Source organism: Amphiura filiformis, chromosome 19 (genome assembly GCF_039555335.1).
Source record: "Amphiura filiformis chromosome 19, Afil_fr2py, whole genome shotgun sequence".
NCBI classification, from domain to species: Eukaryota; Metazoa; Echinodermata; class Ophiuroidea; order Amphilepidida; family Amphiuridae; genus Amphiura; species Amphiura filiformis.
The window spans coordinates 22959424-22979223 of NC_092646.1; the positions used below are offsets into that span (position 1 = coordinate 22959424).

A 19800-nucleotide genomic window follows, 5' to 3' on the forward strand; every position below is an offset into this window, starting at 1 on the left:
TATAATATATTTGTTGTTTATATATATATTCCAAAAATAATTATTGTTGATACATAGTGTTTTTAAAATATTCTGTGTGTTTAAATTTTCAAAACTAGATTGTTATGAATTAATCTATACTAAAAGATGAATGTTGTTTGCTTTGACAAGTTTCATTTGTGCAATATATGGACAGTTTTGACGTAAGTGAGAGAAGAATACATAAACCATTGGGCAAAATCGCTAATGAATTAGCTTCCGAAATTCTTGAGGATGTAGAAGGGATCACATCAAATGATCACATTTGGTACTATACCAAATGATCACATTTGGTGCTAAATGTTATTAAATGTTTGGAATTTATTTCATCTTATTTCAAATTTATGTAACAACGTAAAGACTGATTTTGAGAGAATAGCAACAAATGGAATTTGGCTCAAAATACAACCATAATCTTTACACTTAAAAATTATTTTTACTGGAAATTTATATTTTAAAAATGAAATCTAATGTTACTCATTGTAATTCATCCTTTTGCCGGTACATCCCTTTTAAAGGGATTTTTATTCAAGTTCACACCATCTTACTATAAACTAGATTTCGCGGTTCTCGGGTCGGGCGCTTCTCGTGATTACATACTGCAGTTACTGTCCGTTTTCCTATACACAATACACAGTGCTCTCACCATTGAGCTGTGACCTGTACAAATCGTGCCATGTTAGAAGAATAGGCATTTGTCTAGTTAACGTCAATGTGTGAAAATAACCGGCCAATATTAAAAGTACTCTCAAAAACTTCTAGCAAATATATTCCTCTAACATGACCTAAAATTACAGCTAGGTTAGATGCTCAGAAATATTCGTACTTTGGTAAAATAGTGAGTGAGGGCAAGACATAGCTAGCCAACGTCTCGTGTTAATTGAATTCAGATTTGACCGAAAATGTTGGTAAACGGACCGCTCACTTCTGAAGAATGCCACACGAAAACGGTACAAGCTACATTTAAAGTACTCTCTGTTCGATCATCATGATGAGTTTCTTACATAGTATGCCGAAATTGGGTACTGTAGGTGGTTGAAAAAGGGTCGTACTTTGCTGATGAGTAAGTGACAGTAAACATGAAATTCAGCGCCCATAACCCAAGTTAGTAGCTAGTTAGTGGAGGCCGTCACGGGACTGATTATTGATTATTGAAGTGCCTTATTAATAGATACGCACGATTTAGGACAAGAAAAAAAAACCCGGGACACTTTTGGAGACATCATCATCATCATCATCATCATCATCATCATCATCATCATCATCATCATCATCATCATCATCATCACTTTCTACATTTTTTCTAAACAACATACTGTTTTAATAAGATTTTTTTCTTAAAATGCATTTAACTATAATTATTGTTTAGAGCGTGGTGAAATAAAACATCACGATTTTCATCACAAAACAAATATAATGCATAAGAAATCGTTTGTTTTAGAGCGTGATGATGAAATAAAACATCACGGTTTTCATCACGAAACAAAGTAATACATAAGAAATCAATTTTTCGTGAGTGATGAAATAAAACATCATGATTTTCATCACGAAACAAAGTAATACATAAGAAATCGTTTGTTTTAGAGCGTAATGAAATAAAACATCACGATTTTCATCACAAAACAAAGTAATAGGCCTACAAAAGAAATACTTTTTTCGAGAGTGATTAAATAAAACATCACGATTTTCATCACGGAACAAAGTAATACATAAGACATCGTTTGTTTGATTGCAATCAACCGCGACAGTTCGTCTCACACACATAACAATGCACTGCGATCAAATAGGTTGATGACAACATTTGATTGAATGGACTGCACTGCGACATGATTACGGTGCACCGGTTCAAATCCTTTGTTTGGAGCCAATCAATAATTTCACGTACAGCCTCTATGCAAATTAGAGTTTACACACGCTGCAGCTGGGGTAATCGACCGAAGCTGGTTGTCGTTAGTGATCGAATGCATGAGCTTATTTGCTTTACTGAATCGATTTACTGGATTAATATCCTGTTAACTGGGTTTAATGCCACAAAGGTCGAATCGGGCTTGCCATGGACCATAAGTGCATCATGACCCAAACTCGTTACCCATATACCTGCCCTGACTTTTTAAACTACTAAGAAATGCGTCTCTCAATGATCAAGACCCAAGACACAACTTAATCAACTCTGTTTGTTTTAAAGGTGTGATGCTTACTTCGGTAGGCCTACCCATAATCTGGAAACCAATCATTCGCCTCTTCCAAGCCCTGCCCTGTTACCACATTTAGAGAAACCGAAATTAGTATCTGGACGTGGATATAGGCCGTTACTAAAGTAATGAAATCAATCGCGAGAAACGTGAACGCAAAAACGGTTCATAGGCCTAGGCCTACATGCACGTGTTTGGTGTGTGCACGTGTTCGGTATCTTAATATTGAAATATGTGTTGAAAATAAGGCCTATAATTATTGGTCCGATGAGATGCACCTGTTAGTCACACTGTAATGCTTTTCCGATGCGCGGACTGTACTCCGCGCACACTCCCGTTCATACTCCGCGATAGCGCACCGCGAGCACGCGATAGTGCAGCGCGAGCACGCGATAGTGCACCGCGTGAACGCGAAACTCGCGGGACACGAACGCGATAGCGCGCGGACAGAGGACGGACGGACGGACGGACACGCCGTAATTAGTATTAAGACTAGATTTCGCGGTTCTCGGGTCGGGCGCTTCTCGTGATAGGCCTATTTCTAATTACCCAAACTCGTTACCCATATACCTGCCCTGACTTTTTAAACTACTAAGAAATGCGTCTCTCAATGATCAAGACCCAAGACACAACTTAATCAACTCTGTTTGTTTTAAAGGTGTGATGCTTACTTCGGTAGGCCTACCCATAATCTGGAAACCAATCATTCGCCTCTTCCAAGCCCTGCCCTATTACCACATTTAGAGAAACCGAAATTAGTATCTGGACGTGGATATAGGCCGTTACTAAAGTAATGAAATCAATCGCGAGAAACGTGAACGCAAAAACGGTTCATAAGCCTTTCGGAAATAGTCATGTTCTCATAAAAATAGGCCTACATGCACGTGTTTGGTGTGTGCACGTGTTCGGTATCTTAAGGTTTTACCGTCGTTACTAAACCTATCGACGAAATTTTTTTAAATTGACATATTTTGTACATTAATATGTGTAGATAATAAATCAGGAAAAAAAACAGGGGGTGCCGGACCTCACTTTTGAGCTACAGCCGTTTTAAAAGAGGTGGACATTTCCAAAAATCTCTGTACACTTCAATGGCAAAATCAGCAATTTGCCCAAAATATATCACCTTTTGCGTTGTATAAAAAATTGTCGAGACAAAATTTTTTAATTTTATATATGTTATGAAAAAGAAAAAGCTCTGTAAAATCGCGCAAAAAAATTGGGGTACCGGACCTAGTTTTCGCGTAAATTGACCAAAATAGGTCAAAAATGCATTTTTTCTGCGACACCATGCGTAGTTAATTGCGTACATGGATATTTTGGTGCGTACCAACGCGCTGGTATGAAGCGCGATCTGATGCCGGATCAGCGTTCATTTACGCATATGGCCACAAAAACGGAATTGTCTGTTTACGCAGGAAATTTTTCACTGTAAAAAAAAGTTACCTAAGATAGGCCTAGGAACAATTATAATGATGTCGACTATTAAGGCTAAGAATATCAAAAAGATCTTAGCCTAATTCTAATTTGGTGTATTTTGGTCACAGACGGGTGTAAGAAAGTCTCCCATTCTGCAAAGATATTGGGCCAAAGAGTTATCAAGTTACACAAAGTGAGTTATTTTCAGCTTTATGTTCACCTGACTCGAATGACCAAAAAGAGGATTTATTAAACATCATTAAAGCGAAGCGTTTGACACCATGCGCGGAAGTGTTTGACTATAATAGGCCCCGGGTAATAGGCCTACAATTATTATAGGCATATGCCTACTTAGCATGCTTAGTGCCTTTACCGAGAGGAAAACTTTTTGGTCACAAAAACTATAGGCCTTCGGAATTATCTCGAGGTGGATTCATATCATAAATTGTTGCAGTTCAATTTAAAGCAAAGTTAAACGCTGGGTTGCCAAAAGCTGTAGAAAAACGTTTGGCCAATTATGATATCATTTTTGTAAATGTATGACACATTTTTTTAAAACTGAATAGTTTTGATGGTGTTGTCTATATCGCATGCATTATGAAAATAACAATCAAAAACATTGAACACTTGCTGCAAAACATATTCTTAGTTGGAACAATGTTGCCAAAATAATATATGTCTACAATAACATTTTCACATGTTTTTAATTTTGTTGTAGCGTGTTTCATTATGAAACGTTCTACAAACCTTTAATACGCCAATATACCGTAGTGCTTACCCAACATTTAGACCAAAATATTATTAAAACGAATTAACCAATTTACCCAACACTCGTTTAGGCCTAATGTTAAAAAAAACCTGATTCTGTGTTTGTTTGGTAGGCCTATAACTTCATACCATCTATTTGACCCTATACTGTCGTAGGCCTACTTCGGGGAGGGGGGTCCAGGTCCGTCATTACTGGAAGCACGCTGGCAAGATTTGGTTTGTACATGTTGTATTTAATATATTAGAAGCGATCGACCACTTTTTTTGCGCTCAGCAAACATTGTTTTCTTTATTTTTTGGCCCTAGCTATCGCCGGTGCGCAAAAATAGCATTGACACGCACAACACGCATCGTTCTCTGCGATCTCTGCAACGCAACGCAGAACACGACGCGGCGTACGCACGCCTTGAAAACAGGCGCAATAGTCAAGTCGATTCGGCTGACGACGGTAAAACCTTAATATTGAAATATGTGTTGAAAATAAGGCCTATAATTATTGGTCCGATGAGATGCACCTGTTAGTCACACTGTAATGCTTTTCCGATGCGCGGACTGTACTCCGCGCATACTCCCGTTGATACTCCGCGATAGCGCACCGCGAGCACGCGATAGTGCAGCGCGAGCACGCGATAGTGCACCGCGTGAACGCGAAACTCGCGGGACGCGAACGCGATAGCGCGCGGACAGAGGACGGACGGACGGACACGCCGTAATTAGTATTAAGATAGGCGAATGTTGTTTGTTTGTTTACCCAGGTCCGTGTGTTGAAAGGCTCCGTCAGTTTCGATCCCGATGTCGGCAAATTCATACGGGAGATTGAGGAATATACGGGGAATGCATTGCACTTTATTTGGTTGAAAACGGTCAAGAATTGGCCTCAAAATTAGTAAAAAAGTGAGTTTTTCGGGTAAATTATAAGCTATTATAGCGGCTGGTTGTTTACGGGTTATGCCAACCAACGCGTCCACATATCTAGCAGAAAGCGTGTCGTTAGCGCGTCGGCGTACACAACTCGCGCCACTTGACTCGCACGCACAGGTGCACATAGCCGACTTGCGTACTGGGTTATAGTTTATGATACGGGATGGGATATCGGCGGGGGAAACGGGATTAGGCCTACGAAGACTATAAATATACGGTCAGGAAGGAAGGAAGCAAAAAAAATAAAGAAAGAAAGAAAGAGCAAAAATTAAAAAAAAGGAATGGATCAAAAGTGGCCCATGTAGAAGAAATTTAAAAGAAGGAAAGAAGCTAAAAAGGAAATATTGGTCTAAGGAGAGTCAGGTTTAGATAAATAAAATTTACCTTTTGGCCGTGTAAAATTAATATTTTGGTTCTCGTCCCTCCCTCCTCAATTTCTGGGATTTGTCAGATTTTTTTTTTTTTTTTAGATTTTCCAATTTTTTAGACTTTGGAATGATTTATGAAATCTTCATACATATAAATAAGTTTATTAGAGAACAAGTATCACTTCCAAGTCTTTTTGTGGTACTCTAGGGGTTTATCTCTCAGAATCTCACATTTGAAAAAAAAAAAGGGCCTCATCGTTTCCTCGAGCACAGTTGGAGAAGACCGAAAACTACTGACAATTCTAATTTTACATTGAGAAAAAAAAAAAGAAAAAGAAAAACCTCCTCCCTCATCAATTTATTCATGAAAATCCTCTGGACGAGAACCAAAACATTAATTTTATACGGCCTTTCATTTATTCTACCTGTTCAGTAATTCCTCCTGTTTTAGTGAACGCTCCCATTTACTCATCTAGCGGGGACCCGCGCGAAGCGCGGGTATCCCGCTAGTCTTACTATAAATAGGGAAATGTTGTATCTATCTATTACCCCGTTTACATTGGAAGAAAGTCGTAATCGAATTCACTAAAGTCGTAATCGACTTAATTCGTATCATAGGCCTACGTGTAAACAGGTACAGTCGTAATTAATCGTAATTCAAAAGTCGTAATTCCAATGATGACTTGTATCATCATTCATTTAAAGTGAATTCGAATAAGTCGTCATTAATTACGACTTTTCGCTAATGTAAACGATCGTGTTGTTGAATTCGCATTTACCAGCCGTAACCACTGGTAACAAACGAATTCGATATTCGTGAATGCGAATTTCGAATCGCATTCAGCCGATGTAGTGTAAACACCCACCAAACGAATTAATCTGCTGTCGTAATTCAAAATACAGCTTAAGTCGATTACGACTTTTGCCCAATGTAAACGGGGTATATGTATCTATAAAGGCTCCGTCAGTTTCGATCCAAATGTCGCCAAATTCATACGGGAGATCGATGAATATACGGGAACGTGTTTAAACTTTATTTGGTTGAAAACGGTCAAGAATTGGCCTCAAAATCAGTGAAAATGTGGTACGTTGCTATGCTGGGTAAACAAAAAAGGGAGTCAGTTGTCAGGCTAGCCCGTGCGCGTCGTACGGGCGTATCTAATGCCAAACCGCTCGCGTAGCGCAGCTATAGCGTGCGGGTAACGCAGCACTACGCCATGTCGCGCGTAAACGACGCAGAGTCGCGCAATGAATGATAATACGGGTGAACGACCGACCGTAGGCGTAATAAATACGGGGAAAAGATGTGTGTTAAAAAGTACAAACAACATGAAGAGGTAGGCCTACTGTAATTAAAAAAGAAAACAAAATGAGGACAAACAGGCCTACGAGTAGGCCTATGTGGGTTAGCCTATAGTTAGTCACAGTAAGAAAATGAAAACGGGAATAAAATAGGCTAAATGAAATTTACCTTTTCAATGATTCTACCTGTTCAGTAATTCCTCCCGTTTTAGTGAACGCTCCCATTTACTCACCTAGCGGGGACGCGCGTAGCGCGGGTGTCCCGCTAGTTTAATAAAACCGTGTTTTGATAAACTTAATATCATATGTTATAGTTGCAGTCCTAGGTAAGATTATAAACCTAAAGTTTTGCCTTGCCTTGCTTTGTAATCTGTTTGGGCTGGACAAATTTTTTTTTTTTTTCTTTACCCCGGTCTCCCCTACTCCCTGTTCCAAAAAAAAAAAAAAAAAAAAAAAATACAGCACTATTTAAAAAAAATATATTATCCTGTTTTGCCAAATGAAACACAGCTAAATCCTAATCCTTTATTTGGTTCTATTAAAGGCCCATTCAGTGATTTGCTCATCCGGACAATCGTAAAAATCACCAAAATTCAGATTTTGGTACCTTTGTCATTGTCATAAATATGTAAACATAGCCTGCTAGTGGTTCAGCCGAAAGCCGTGTATTTAAGACAAAAATAAGGAATTTACATGAATCTGTAATTTAGATACTGACAGTATGGGGCTTCAACTTCGTTAATACTGCTGTTTTCTTTGTGTTTTGCCAAATTTTTCATTTCAAAAATACCAAATGACAAGTTGAATGACTTATCCTTCACCTTTAAGCAATTTATAAACAATTTTGATTTTTTTACATTTTTGCTGGGATCACTGAATGGGTCTTTAATGGCAATGAAATTTTAATTTTATTTTTTGGAAATAAGGGCCAAAAACATGCGTATTTAGGGTGTTTTTTGGTATGCTGTGACAATCAAACCTGACAAAGACTAATTTCAAGCAGGGCCGTCGCTAGAGTATTTTCTCAGGGGGGTGTCGAGAATTTTTTTTCTGGCCGAGTTTACCTTTTGATGGCCCCTGGGCAAGGCAATATTGTAACGAAGATGGATTTTCGCTCATTCTCTAAAAATTGGTTATTTGAGCTCGTGTGAGGCTTATGGTCTTATTTTTGTATTGTTACACGTACCTATCTCTGTTGGACTAGTTGTCATGATTTTTATAACTAAATTTATCAATTTTGATGAGTCCTCGATTTCGATGTTCTGGTCATGCATTTTTATAAGCTTACTGAATGAAGAGTATTGTATTACTCACCAGTCACTGATTTTGTCGCCAGATTTTTATGATCCAAATTCTTATATTGTGCAAATTAATCAAAGTTTATAGCAAAGTTTATAGCAAAGCACAGGTGGAAATACTACCTAAATTACTTATTGAAATCTGAAATGAATTTCAGCTCAAATTAATTGATTTAAAATGATGTGTTTCGTGCATATTTTCGATCTGGGAAAGTTTTTATTTGTTTACTAGTTGCCAGTTCTTTGTCGATTTTGGGTGTAATTCTCTGAATCTAGTAAAGATTCTGTCAAATTTGCGGCCCTGGCAACTCGCTTTTCATTCTGGAGATCGACCCCGTCTGGGGATGTCTATGGTCGGATTCTCGCTTGTCTGGGTTTGCGCCGCGTTCGTTTTTCATGTTTTTCAGTCAATCAGAAACCTTTTCGGTGAGTGAGTTCTCGTGAGCAGAATGTGCTGTTTTCTTGCTCACGAGAAAAGACGATAAATTGCTCGCGAGCAAGGAAATTAATTTTTCTGCTCACTCAACTCTCGTTTTGTGCGTGTTTTCGCGATAAATTGCTCACTATAAAAGCGGCTGCTCGCCAAAATTGCTCACTTTTTGGTTTGACGCTGCCAGGGGCAGTCACGCCCCTGGTCAGCTCTGTCACAGCAGATTTGAAATGAGACTCATCGGGCATTGGAAGTGATTGCCACTCACTGCCGTAGCCTCGCTTTCCTTGACATTGGTTCAGTAAACTTCAGCTTCGATGTGGAAGACATTTAATGCAATTTATGGGAACTTTCAGCCAAAAATGATGGTCAACTTAGCAGACGACATGCAGCCATGTCAGCAGTGTAAAGTGGGTTGTCATCATCGAGCCTTTTTCAAGGCTAGCCTAGCTTTCTCCGCTTCGTAGTTTAATGGTTCCCATGAATGCTTAATTGTCTCCCTCGAAGATAGGCCTACAGAACTGCACCATTTTCAGCATCTTTACAGTCACAAATCGTCATAAATCGGTAAGCTTAGATGGCCTAGGCTGCTGAGCTTTGCGCCTGTAGGTGGCCTGGAAAGTTTAAGCTTACCTAGGCTCTTGGATATCATGGTTCAACGTGACTGATAAAGCTTCATTTTAATCATCTTTAATTACGATAGAATATAAAAGGGGAAGTTCCTAGTCTTCAAGAAAGGCTAAGCTTAGCCTTGCATTATGATGTGCATGCATGCCATGCAGATGGTGGCTCTGAATTTAGGTGTTATGGATTAAAGGCACACTCGTCGTTTATGAATTTAAAAGGAACTTCCTGTTTATTCTATCAATCGTGCAGTTCTATACTTCATAATCAAGTAAAGCATGTGGAAAATCTGCCAGTGACTTCAAAATTAATCAAATAGGCTGAAGCCTATTATTTTCTGGTTTCATTTATTGATTTTTATATCACAAAGAAAATTTGACTTCTGATTGGCTTAAATTGCTCAATTGCCAAACTAAGGGAGCGATCGTTATTTATGGCAGGGGGGGGAATGGGTAAATTTAGGGGGGAACACGAAATTTTTTTGTGGTCTTGAGGGGGAACCTGAAATTTTAGTTGAACCAGGAGGGGGATTGTTAAATTTTAAATGGAGAAAATTGGGAAAACAAGGGGAACGCGAAAATTTTGAGCGGACGCGAGGGGGGAACGCGAAATTTTTTGTCGATATTTTTGCCAAAACACCCATTCCCCCCCCTGCCGTAAATAACGATCGGTCCCTAATAGACAAGCTGGCATCAGTCGAAAGCTCCCGCCATGAGTAATATTTTTAAGAACCAGTGAAATTAGCAATAACAGTAGTTCACCATTTTAGATGGCATTTCGTACAGTTTGTCTTTTTGTCCAGTCGTTCCAGGTTCCGGATTCTCAGTATTCACCCCGCGGCCCAGCCGCGTTACAATATGATTGCCACCTCTGACTCTTCGGATAGAAAAACACCCCTCCCCTCCCTCAACTGTAACCCAAGTTTTTTCCAAGCTGTCCCCAGAATTCCTTTACCGGGGAAAGCGAACGAAAAGTTGACAAAGTGCGCGCGTAGCGCGAGAAAATTTGCTATTTCAAGTGCTAAAATTCAAAGGGAAATGTACCGGAGATACCGAGCCAGGGGAAAAAAAAGAACATTATTGTGACAAATGCGAGCGAAGCGGCGAAAAAATTGCAATATCAATGCTAAAATGAACAAATTGAGGACAACTTGTGCCCTAAAATCGTGCCAAAGGAAGATGCATCTAGGCCTTTAACAACTTTTGGTTAATTTAGTCCCGGTATTTTGATCCAGTAGGCCTATACAAGTTTTATGCTCTTTCCAGACATCAGAGGAGCTGCCCTAGCACTTATATTACTATATTCTAGACTACCCCGTATAGCCCGGGGGGGGGGCACTTCCATGACAGATATGCATCATGTGCCTCGTGATAGACCCCCTTTTTCAAACCGACTTGTACCCAATGACCCCCTTTTTTGTGTTATGGTCCTACCTATTACCCAATGACCCCCTTTAAAAAAATCATGTACTCAATGACCCCCTTTTTCTATTTCCTGCTACACCCGTACCCAATGACCCCCCTTTTAATTCCCAAATTTAGGTGGTATTTGTGTTCTCCTCCAGAAATAATGAGATTTTTCACATTTCCAAGGTGGCCAAGTTGTTTTTACGCAGTTTGGCCCTAATTTATGTGTACTTAATGATACTCTTTTGGCAATCCTGTACTCAATGACTCCCAGGTTATTCAGGTGTGTACTGAATGACCCCATATTTTTGTAATTGTACATTTGACCTGAATCCCCCTACTTTTAACATGGCCGAGGCACATCCCTGCCATTTCACTTGTCTATTGTGCATAGGCCTACTCTGATTTAATCAATGTGTGCACAATGAGATTTTCACATCTGATCTTTTCAGTTACCCTACCTCCCCCCCCCCCCCAGCCGTGTTAAGCATGTAAACCGCAATCCAAAGTCAGTAGTCCACTTGGGAAGCTTACAAACAGAGGGAGTAGGGTGACTGAAAAGATCAGATGTGAAAATCTATGTGCACACATTAATTAAATCGTGGCGACGGGCCTGCGACCCGGGGGGGTCACTCCCATTGTGGCCTGTACACCATCCGCGATAATCAACTTTTGAAAAGCACCCTAAACAAGGATTTAACCCTTGGCTAAAACGACACCCTAAACAGGGATTTCATTCCTAACATCAAATTCCAGACCCTAAATTTCATTTCCGCGTATTTAGAAATTGCAATTTTGCTACCCTTTTTTCCAATTTTTCATGGTTTTGACACCCTAAACGCGATACGCGCGTATCGTGCCTACCCACGAAAAACGTCCTTTATGCGTTTTCATTATCGCGGATGGTGTACAGGCCACAATGGGAGTGACCCCCCCCGGGGCCTCGAGGCCTGACACAAAACATTTAGACTAATTCCAATCAGCCGTCTACACTTCGCATGTACTGTGTATGCTTCGTAGACGGTTGACGACTGAGGGCAACAGTCTACAAAACATTACGACCAGAGAAGACAGTGGCGTAGCTAGGGGTCGCGCGAAAATTTGGACAATTAGGGCCTCCCGGGGTTATCTCAATAAGTTAAATGGGTGGAATCCCTATGATCCAATCAAATTGTCTCTTGGAGCACTACTAGTTTGAGACTGAGAGCAAATTTGTAAAATTGATTTGTTGGGAGTGGCTTTTCTTTTCCTTGTTCTTTTTTCCTCAATCCTGTTTCCACGTGCATTTCCACGTGATACTGCTTGCTTTTGGGCTTTCTATCCTCATTAGAATATCCCATTCATAGAACACTCATGCTGTCATGCACATAGACAACTGCTTCCCCGGAAATAGACGCTAGTTGCTTCCAGGTGGTGGCCGCATTGCATTCTCTAAATTCAGTAAATTTTCATCGTCAACCGTGTAATTGAATGGGATTATTTTGAAATTTTAAAACGCTTGAAATATCACAAACAAATGGGCCTATGTTAATAAGTAATAGGCCTATAAATACAAGCTAACACCGTTGGGGTTCGATAATGAACCCCACAAAACTAACCAAGTATATTGAAAATGCCATACGGCCGGGGCGATTTCATAAGTTGCCGGCTCGATCATGTCATCCACCACCTGGTTGCTTCAGAAAATTCACCATTTTCCTTTTCCTGTCTTTTCTTGTCCGTCCCGTCTTGTCCTTGTCCATTGAAACAAGAACTTTGTCTTATTTTGAACATTATGAGGTGGGGGCCAAGCTGAAAGCTCTTCTGCGTTTACTGGCCTCTCCTCTATCATAATCTTTTAAAAAAAATATTTCCTTTTCAGTTGTTTTTAGACTTATTTAAAAAGATCTTTAGACATCGGAAATAGATATGTTATAAATACTTTAGAATAAGCAAAGTAGATTTCAGATGTCATTCAACACAAACATATTATAATTATTGAGATAGTTACCTCAATATTTCGATATGTGTAGGTCTACATATCCTCATCAGGAGGGCTCCAATGATGAACTTGATCATGTACGTATTTTGAGGGGACTTAGGGTGCGCGAGCCCCCCGGGTAAAAGCAGGGGGCGGCCAAAACGAAGGGGCGGCGGAAGAAGAAGGGGCGGCAAAAAGAGGGGCGGCGGAAGAAGAAGGGGCGGAAAAAAGGATTAGTAAAGAAAAAAGGGCAGACAAAATTGGAAAAAGTATAAAATTTTTTGAAAAAATGGTACGGTACGATACATCAAAATGTGTTGTTTTTTTGTTCTTCACTTTTTCAAACCACCGAAAAAAAATTTGGTCAACCTTTTCGGGCTGTTGAGGAAGGGGCGGCAAAATTGAATTTTCTTCACCCCCCCGGGGTAGCCGCCTACGCCACGGTACGCCACTGTTGATGGAGTTGAATGTCCTTTTCTCGACCTGTGATGTCCTTTCTGTCATGGAAATAGTTCCATGTTTCTATTGATCGAACCGTGAGCAAGGACTTGAACTCCCTTCAATAATCCGATCAATAGAAAGGACATCAGAGAGGACATCAGAGGCGAGAAAAGGACATTCAACTCCATCGGCAGTGATATACTTTATAGATAATTACCCGGTATATAGCCTACTTAAGAATGATCACAAATCTATTTTTCATGTAGAAAAGAATGCAAATGGTACTTACCTTTACAAGGTCAATAGGGTATTTCTATTTTTTTTTAACAAAATCTATTTTAGTTTCTAATGTTATTTTATGCATTCATGTTTTTGCCTGTGAATTAAACGGTTTCAAGTTTGTCTATTCTTCGATCATGAGCATCAACCACACGTTGGTGCACGTGATGTTGGAGCGCTCTGGACAGTGAATCTTCTTAAGGGTACATGTCTTGATGGGTGCAGCCGGTCACTCAGAAGACCCGGTAGTTAGAAGACCAGCTATTCAGAAAACCCACTATTCAGAAGGCTCGCTAGTCAGAATTTTCTGAGTAGTAGCGGGCTTTCTGAATAACGGACTTTCTGAATAGTGGGCTTTTTGTTGAATTTTATGTAAAAGTCCCGCTACTCAGAATTTTCTGACTAGCGGGCCTTCTGAATAGATGAGGTTTTGGCTAGCGGGCTGTATCCGTTAGATGACCCGCTATTTAGACTTCTCACTAGTGGGCTGTTTTAACCCTAACCCCAACCCTAATCCCTAACCTTTATTTATTTATTTATTTATTTATTTATTTATTTATTTATTTATTTATTTATTTATTTATTTATTTATTTATTTATTTATTTATGTATTTATTTATTTATCATTATTTATTTTTAAATTTATTTCACTCCTTTATATATTCTTCACTCAAATAATTAATAAAAGATTAATGATTCAAAATTATCATCGAAAATATTTAATTCAAAGTAATTTAAAAAACAGTGTGAATGGACGAGCATTTTTTGTTTCGGTCTTATATGAACCATTTCAAAATTTGTGGGCGCGCATGAGACTATTTTAGCCCCAAATTTGTTGTTTGATGTGCCAATTATGCGAGCGAAGCCCGCAAAATATGGTAATATTACCCGATTTGGGCCTAAAACATGGCGTTTTCGTGCCAAAAAGGAAGATACACAGAGCAATTATTGCTTTATTTTCCCCCCCTTCTATTATGATTTTGAGGGGTCGTCCCCTCCCTCCCCCCCGCTTCCACCGCCTTCCACCCTGGTTTTTTAAGAAGTTTACACCCAATCTGCAAATTTTTGCACGCTCCGAATGAATGACCCCCTTTTTTCGAAAAAAATCCTACTCCGACTGGACTCTATTGTCGCCTTCGGTAGGCAGAGGTAGGCCTACAGTGCCCTCCCCCCACGTACCCTTAAGTTGAATTACGCCCACCACAGAACTAATTCTGTGAGGCCCACACATTATGCCACGTGCACGGCGGCGATCAATTGCGGTCAAGTTTTTAATCCGAAAATTGAAACTTTTTTGTCCTATAAAAAGGTTGCCAAACCCGCGATATTGGTTGCCCAATTAGGTGAATTCGGACTATCATCTTGTGACTTGAAAATGCCCATCACGGTGCGATTTTATGACTCTTCATGCTCTTGGGCGACTTTAAAAATGATGATTTTAGCCCTTTTTTGGTGCATTTTGTTATAAAAATTAATCAGTTGTGGATAAGAATTTACAGAAATATAGTTTTAGACCATGCAAGTTTGACTCATGCCCCCGGGCTCATTGCCCTCCATGTTCTCTGACATGACTCTAATTTTGGGCGGATTTTTGTACACTTTGTGTCGGCTCTCGAGATGATACTCATTTGTTGAAAGGTTATCTATGCAAATGCCAGGCTTGGTCTGATCAGAGAAGAGGACCATTTATCTGTTTGAAACGCAGGTACATACGGATAGTTTATTGCTGCTGCTACATATAATACATTAAGGAAGTTACGCAAATGATTGCGTTGGAAGAGTCAAACTTTTTGATCTTTGGATTTTTGGATCTTTAGAAAGTTTTTTCAGCTCAAGTTCGAGGTAAGTTAGTAGGTCTTCAGAAACACCCAGCAAAACACAAACATGTTTTTAAAACGTTTTAAATATGTTAAATTTGGGTTTGAGCTTACATTTTAATAACATTAAATGTCGGGTTATTATAAAGGTCATGGTTTTTGAAATTCGCGATATAATACAAATTTTATGACAAATTATGAAAATTTGATAGTTTAAAATTGTTTGATATAATTTAACAGACCTTGAATTAAACTTAATCTAATGACAATGTATATGTAGCTATGTAGCTGGGATGAAAAGCCAACGATCAATTGAAAATGTTGACTTTTCATATTAAAGATAGGCCCTAGGCCTATACATTTTTCTCCCAAAGACCTATTTTTTATGTGTGTGTTTTGGGGGAAAATCCATATCTTCTATACGAAAGGTAAAATTTTCAATTGATTGTCGGCGCTTGACACCCGGACCCTGCACTCCGTGCATCCGCGGGTACTCAAGCTCGTCGAAAATTTCGCGAAATAAGGGGTGTTTTTAGATGAAGAAACGCGATTTGCGAAACACAAAAAAAAAGTGGCGTTATTTCACGCGAAATTGAAAGAAAGGGGCATTTTCATCGAAATATCACTTCTCTTGGTTTTACCAGAGAAGAGGTAATATTGATCAATTATTAATCTACAGTGGTGTTACGAAAATATCGCAGTTTCACAAATTTCCGTTCGGTTCATCCGGTATGCACCCGGCCAAGTGATTGAAGTTCATATACATTAAACCAAGAGAAAATAGGGGTATTGTCGAAGGGTAAATAATTCGCGAAATCGCGAAAAAAAAGGAGTGTTTTTCCCCTAAAAACTTCGCGAAATGAGATGCAAAAGGGGTGTTTTTAAAGTTCACCGAGAACCCCCTCCAAATGGTGAAAGTCAAAAATTTCGAGCGCTTCGCGCGCATTTCAGCACAAATAGTCATACGAAAGATCAATTTAAGACCGAAATTCAACTTCATTCTAACCAAATTTCATTAAAGTGGTGTTTGTGCAAATTTTCTCGCGCTCCGCGCGCAATTGTTTTAAAATGGTTGGGGGGGAAGGGCATTATACATCCTTGCCCTGCAACCCCTAGCTATTGTTGAATTCACAATTGCATTTTTGTATTATCATGTCCCCTTCAGAGTTCAGTTCATGCAGCAAAAGTCCAATAGAAATAATGAGGTTATGAATATCAAATACTAGTAAATTATATTTTCCTATGATTTGCCGAGAGGAGTACCGTAATTTAAGACAAATTTCGATTGAATCGGAGTATTTTGAAAATTTGACTTCTGTACATGATATATTTGACATTTGACCTTATTTACTCTAAAACTCCTTAACTAGCATCCTAGTGCAATATGACAATTGACTTTTTTATTGCTAGCAATGAGAGGAATTTGATGTATATTACAGCATGATAGAACATTAGCTTTTGGCTCCATTTTGGACCTCCGCCCCCTCGTGGGAAGAATAGGGGGCATAGGATTGAAAAAATGGAACCGATTCTAGTTTTAACCTTTGAGGTGTAAGGATACTAATAATGTAGGAAAACTAGATGTCATATCCCCTGAAATGTTACCAGAGCCCGGAAACGGATCTTGCTCAGCGTCGAGAACAGGAGGTAACACTATGCAGGTGCCATCCTGCACGAGTTCACCATTTCCAACTAAAGACTCTTACAACAAACTATAATAATTATTCCGAAAAACTACATTAGCATGTGAAGACCTGGGCGCAAGAAGACCTTAAGTCCACTTGGCCCCTCAACATGTAGGCCCTATACACTAAAGTTACGTATAGTTTCTTAGGGTTTTATAATGTTTAATACATGTTCAAGGGTGAACAACATCATGAAAGGTTGTGAAAAATTTGTTTTGGCCCCTGAACATGTATAAAATATTACCAAACTATACGAAACTTTAGTGTATACATGTTGAGGGGCCAAGTGGACTCGGGTCTTCTTGCGCTCAGGTCTTCATGTTCACCATACTTGATTAATATGTTATACAAATTTGTTTCAATTGTACTTTTGAATTGTAGCCATATTAAAATAACATTCTTCTTTCTTTCAGGGCACCCCCGGATTACTAGTCATCATGATGCCACGACCAGTCTTAAAACAAGCAAAACTGCGTCCTATCCGCAGTGAACCAAAAATACGTAAGAACTTCATCCTACTGCGTCGTATGAGTCAAGTCAACATATCTGCTCTTGACAAAGAACAATCTGTTGTTATCAGTACAATCAAACAGCAGCAGAAGGAATATATCAAGGAACTCAGGTCGCTACAAGATGGTCATTTGACCGTGCCTGTGGCAGACCTTTGCGAGGATGACAATCATAGGACTCAAAAGAAATGCGCGATGTCCAGAAGAATGAGTCTACCCGTGATGCCATATGAAATTACGAAGCGTCTGGGCAGTTTGCAAATATCTCACGAATCAGATGAATTAACAAAGAAGCAAGAGAAGGGAGCTTGGCTTAAAGAATATGATTCATCGTCTGTGCCATATGTTGGTGGTGGCAGCGGTGGGATGGATGACAACGGAAATGATGATTCAGCGGAAACGTTTCATTCAGAGGTGTCAAGGTCGTCTTCATTTTCAAAACATGCGAATGAGGCAGAAGTTAGCATAGATCCAATGGAAGACGAAATACTTCAGAACATTCGCCGGACATTGACATCTAACCGGGCACCTAACACTGGAGGGGAAACGAATGGCCGCGTGGCAACGCCTTACTACCAACAGAGACGCTCGTCACTTCCTGATGCCAATGCTATGAAAAGGGTGCAAGCTTATCGCCCGCGTAGGAGTCTTTTACGATCATCGACGGAATATTTTCAAAATAAACCTGAAGAAGCAGAGGCTATCAAAACCGAGAAGATAAAAATAATTCCCAACCAGCGACCTAACACGCCGATAGGTGCAGTTCACCACGAACACCACGCGAAATGTTTTCACAACCTTCCACCGCGCGAGCGTCCATTGTGCATGACACCCAAAGCCGAAGTTTCTCGTCGACAAAGACAATTCCGTGCCAAAGCTTCTCCTCGCGAGGCCCTTCTGAATCTTAACCTTAAGGTGAATAATTCGACGACTGAACGACCGCTGACTTATCGAATGCCAACTTTGATTCCGGATGAAAATGATAATAAAAACATTTTACAGACATTGAAAAAAGTCTCCAGGTCGCCGACGTTGACGAAAGAAGAAGGGGAAAGACATTATTGTATTTGTGTAAAGTTAATCAGAATAGACAAAACAACATGGTTATGTCCAAACTTGACGACTTCTTGAAAAGAAATGTAAGGAAGGATGATGTCATATATGATGATGAATCAAAGCTCATATGAGGCCAAAATTATAAAAAAAAGTAATGTTTAGAAAGTAGTCTATGTTATGGTGTATAACAAAGAATATTTAGGTGTGTACCCGGTACCGTATCCTTTAGTTAGTTCTATATATAATTTAATTTGACATGTTTTATTACAATTGTAAGACCTAAGACTTGGCTCAAGTAGCATTCAAAATCTTGAAAAATTCTGATATTTTTGACAACGGTCCTCGAAGTAAACTTTATAAATCTAATGATGAAGTCGGAGAGGAAATGCCGTCATCATTTGAAAATGTTGACCTTTCGTATTGAAGATATACATTGTTTCCACCAAAACACCTAAGAAATTTTAGTGTTTGGGGGAAAAAAAGTATATCTGCAATTAGTCTTAGTCAAAGACGATTCATAATCCTTGCCGAGGGGGGGGAGCGGCGAAGCCGCGACTACGGAAAGCCGCTTGGAACCCCCGCCCCCCATATTATTTTGCATACAAATCAATAGGGAAAGTCGGATTTTAAGATACCGGGGCGGGATTATGCCGCCCCGAACAATTTTTTTCCGAACCTATTTTTTTCTCAACCGCCCCCTTCATTTTTAATACTGACGCGGTCGCATTTTTACCGATATGTTACCGCCCTGACGCCGATTATTTGCCGACCGGGTGCAAATGACTGCCGCCCCCACAGCGAAGAAATTGGTAAATTTTGCCGCCCCCTAATTCCCCCCCTCAATTTCAAATGCGCCCCCCATTCATCCCCCCAATATTGTCAAATGCATTGCGGTGGTCGATTTTTTTTAGTATTCATTACTATGATTATTTTAATGGATGTAATTAGTTCAGCAATCACTAAAATGCACGTAACAAAGTCTGATGTAGGAAGTAATAATATGTAGGATCATTTAGTGTTAAATGATAATTAATTTCACTAACGAAACTAATCGCATTAAAAAATTTGCCGACATGTCTGCTATGGTTACGGTTTCCGACGATGTCGACGACCCAAATGTCGGCATGTCGGCAATGGTATCAATCGACGCGGAATGGTCTGAAACGTGTGCAAAATTGATTTTTAAGTCCATATCTCACATAGTTAAGATTTCCGACGAGGTTGAAAATTTGCCGACATGTCGGCATGCCGACATTAGTGCCAATCGTTGCGGAGGAGGATAAAACGTATACAAACCAACTTTTACA

General features: G+C 39.6%; 1 protein-coding gene across 1 annotated transcript; it reads left to right on the forward strand.

Annotated features, from left to right (window-relative positions):
• The first annotated feature begins 14902 nt into the window (after nucleotides 1-14902).
• Nucleotides 14903-19043, forward strand: LOC140141059 (uncharacterized). Its single transcript, XM_072162834.1, has 2 exons — nucleotides 14903-15268; nucleotides 17342-19043. The coding sequence occupies exon 2, from the start codon at nucleotides 17366-17368 to the stop codon at nucleotides 18566-18568; it is 1203 nt and encodes a 400-aa protein (XP_072018935.1). The 5' UTR covers nucleotides 14903-15268; nucleotides 17342-17365; the 3' UTR covers nucleotides 18569-19043.
• The last annotated feature ends 757 nt before the right edge of the window (nucleotides 19044-19800 follow it).

Bases quoted from the DNA above. Each gene is read 5' to 3' on its own strand.
- LOC140141059 (XM_072162834.1), top strand. From the start codon at position 17,366: ATGATGCCACGACCAGTCTTAAAACAAGCAAAACTGCGTCCTATCCGC.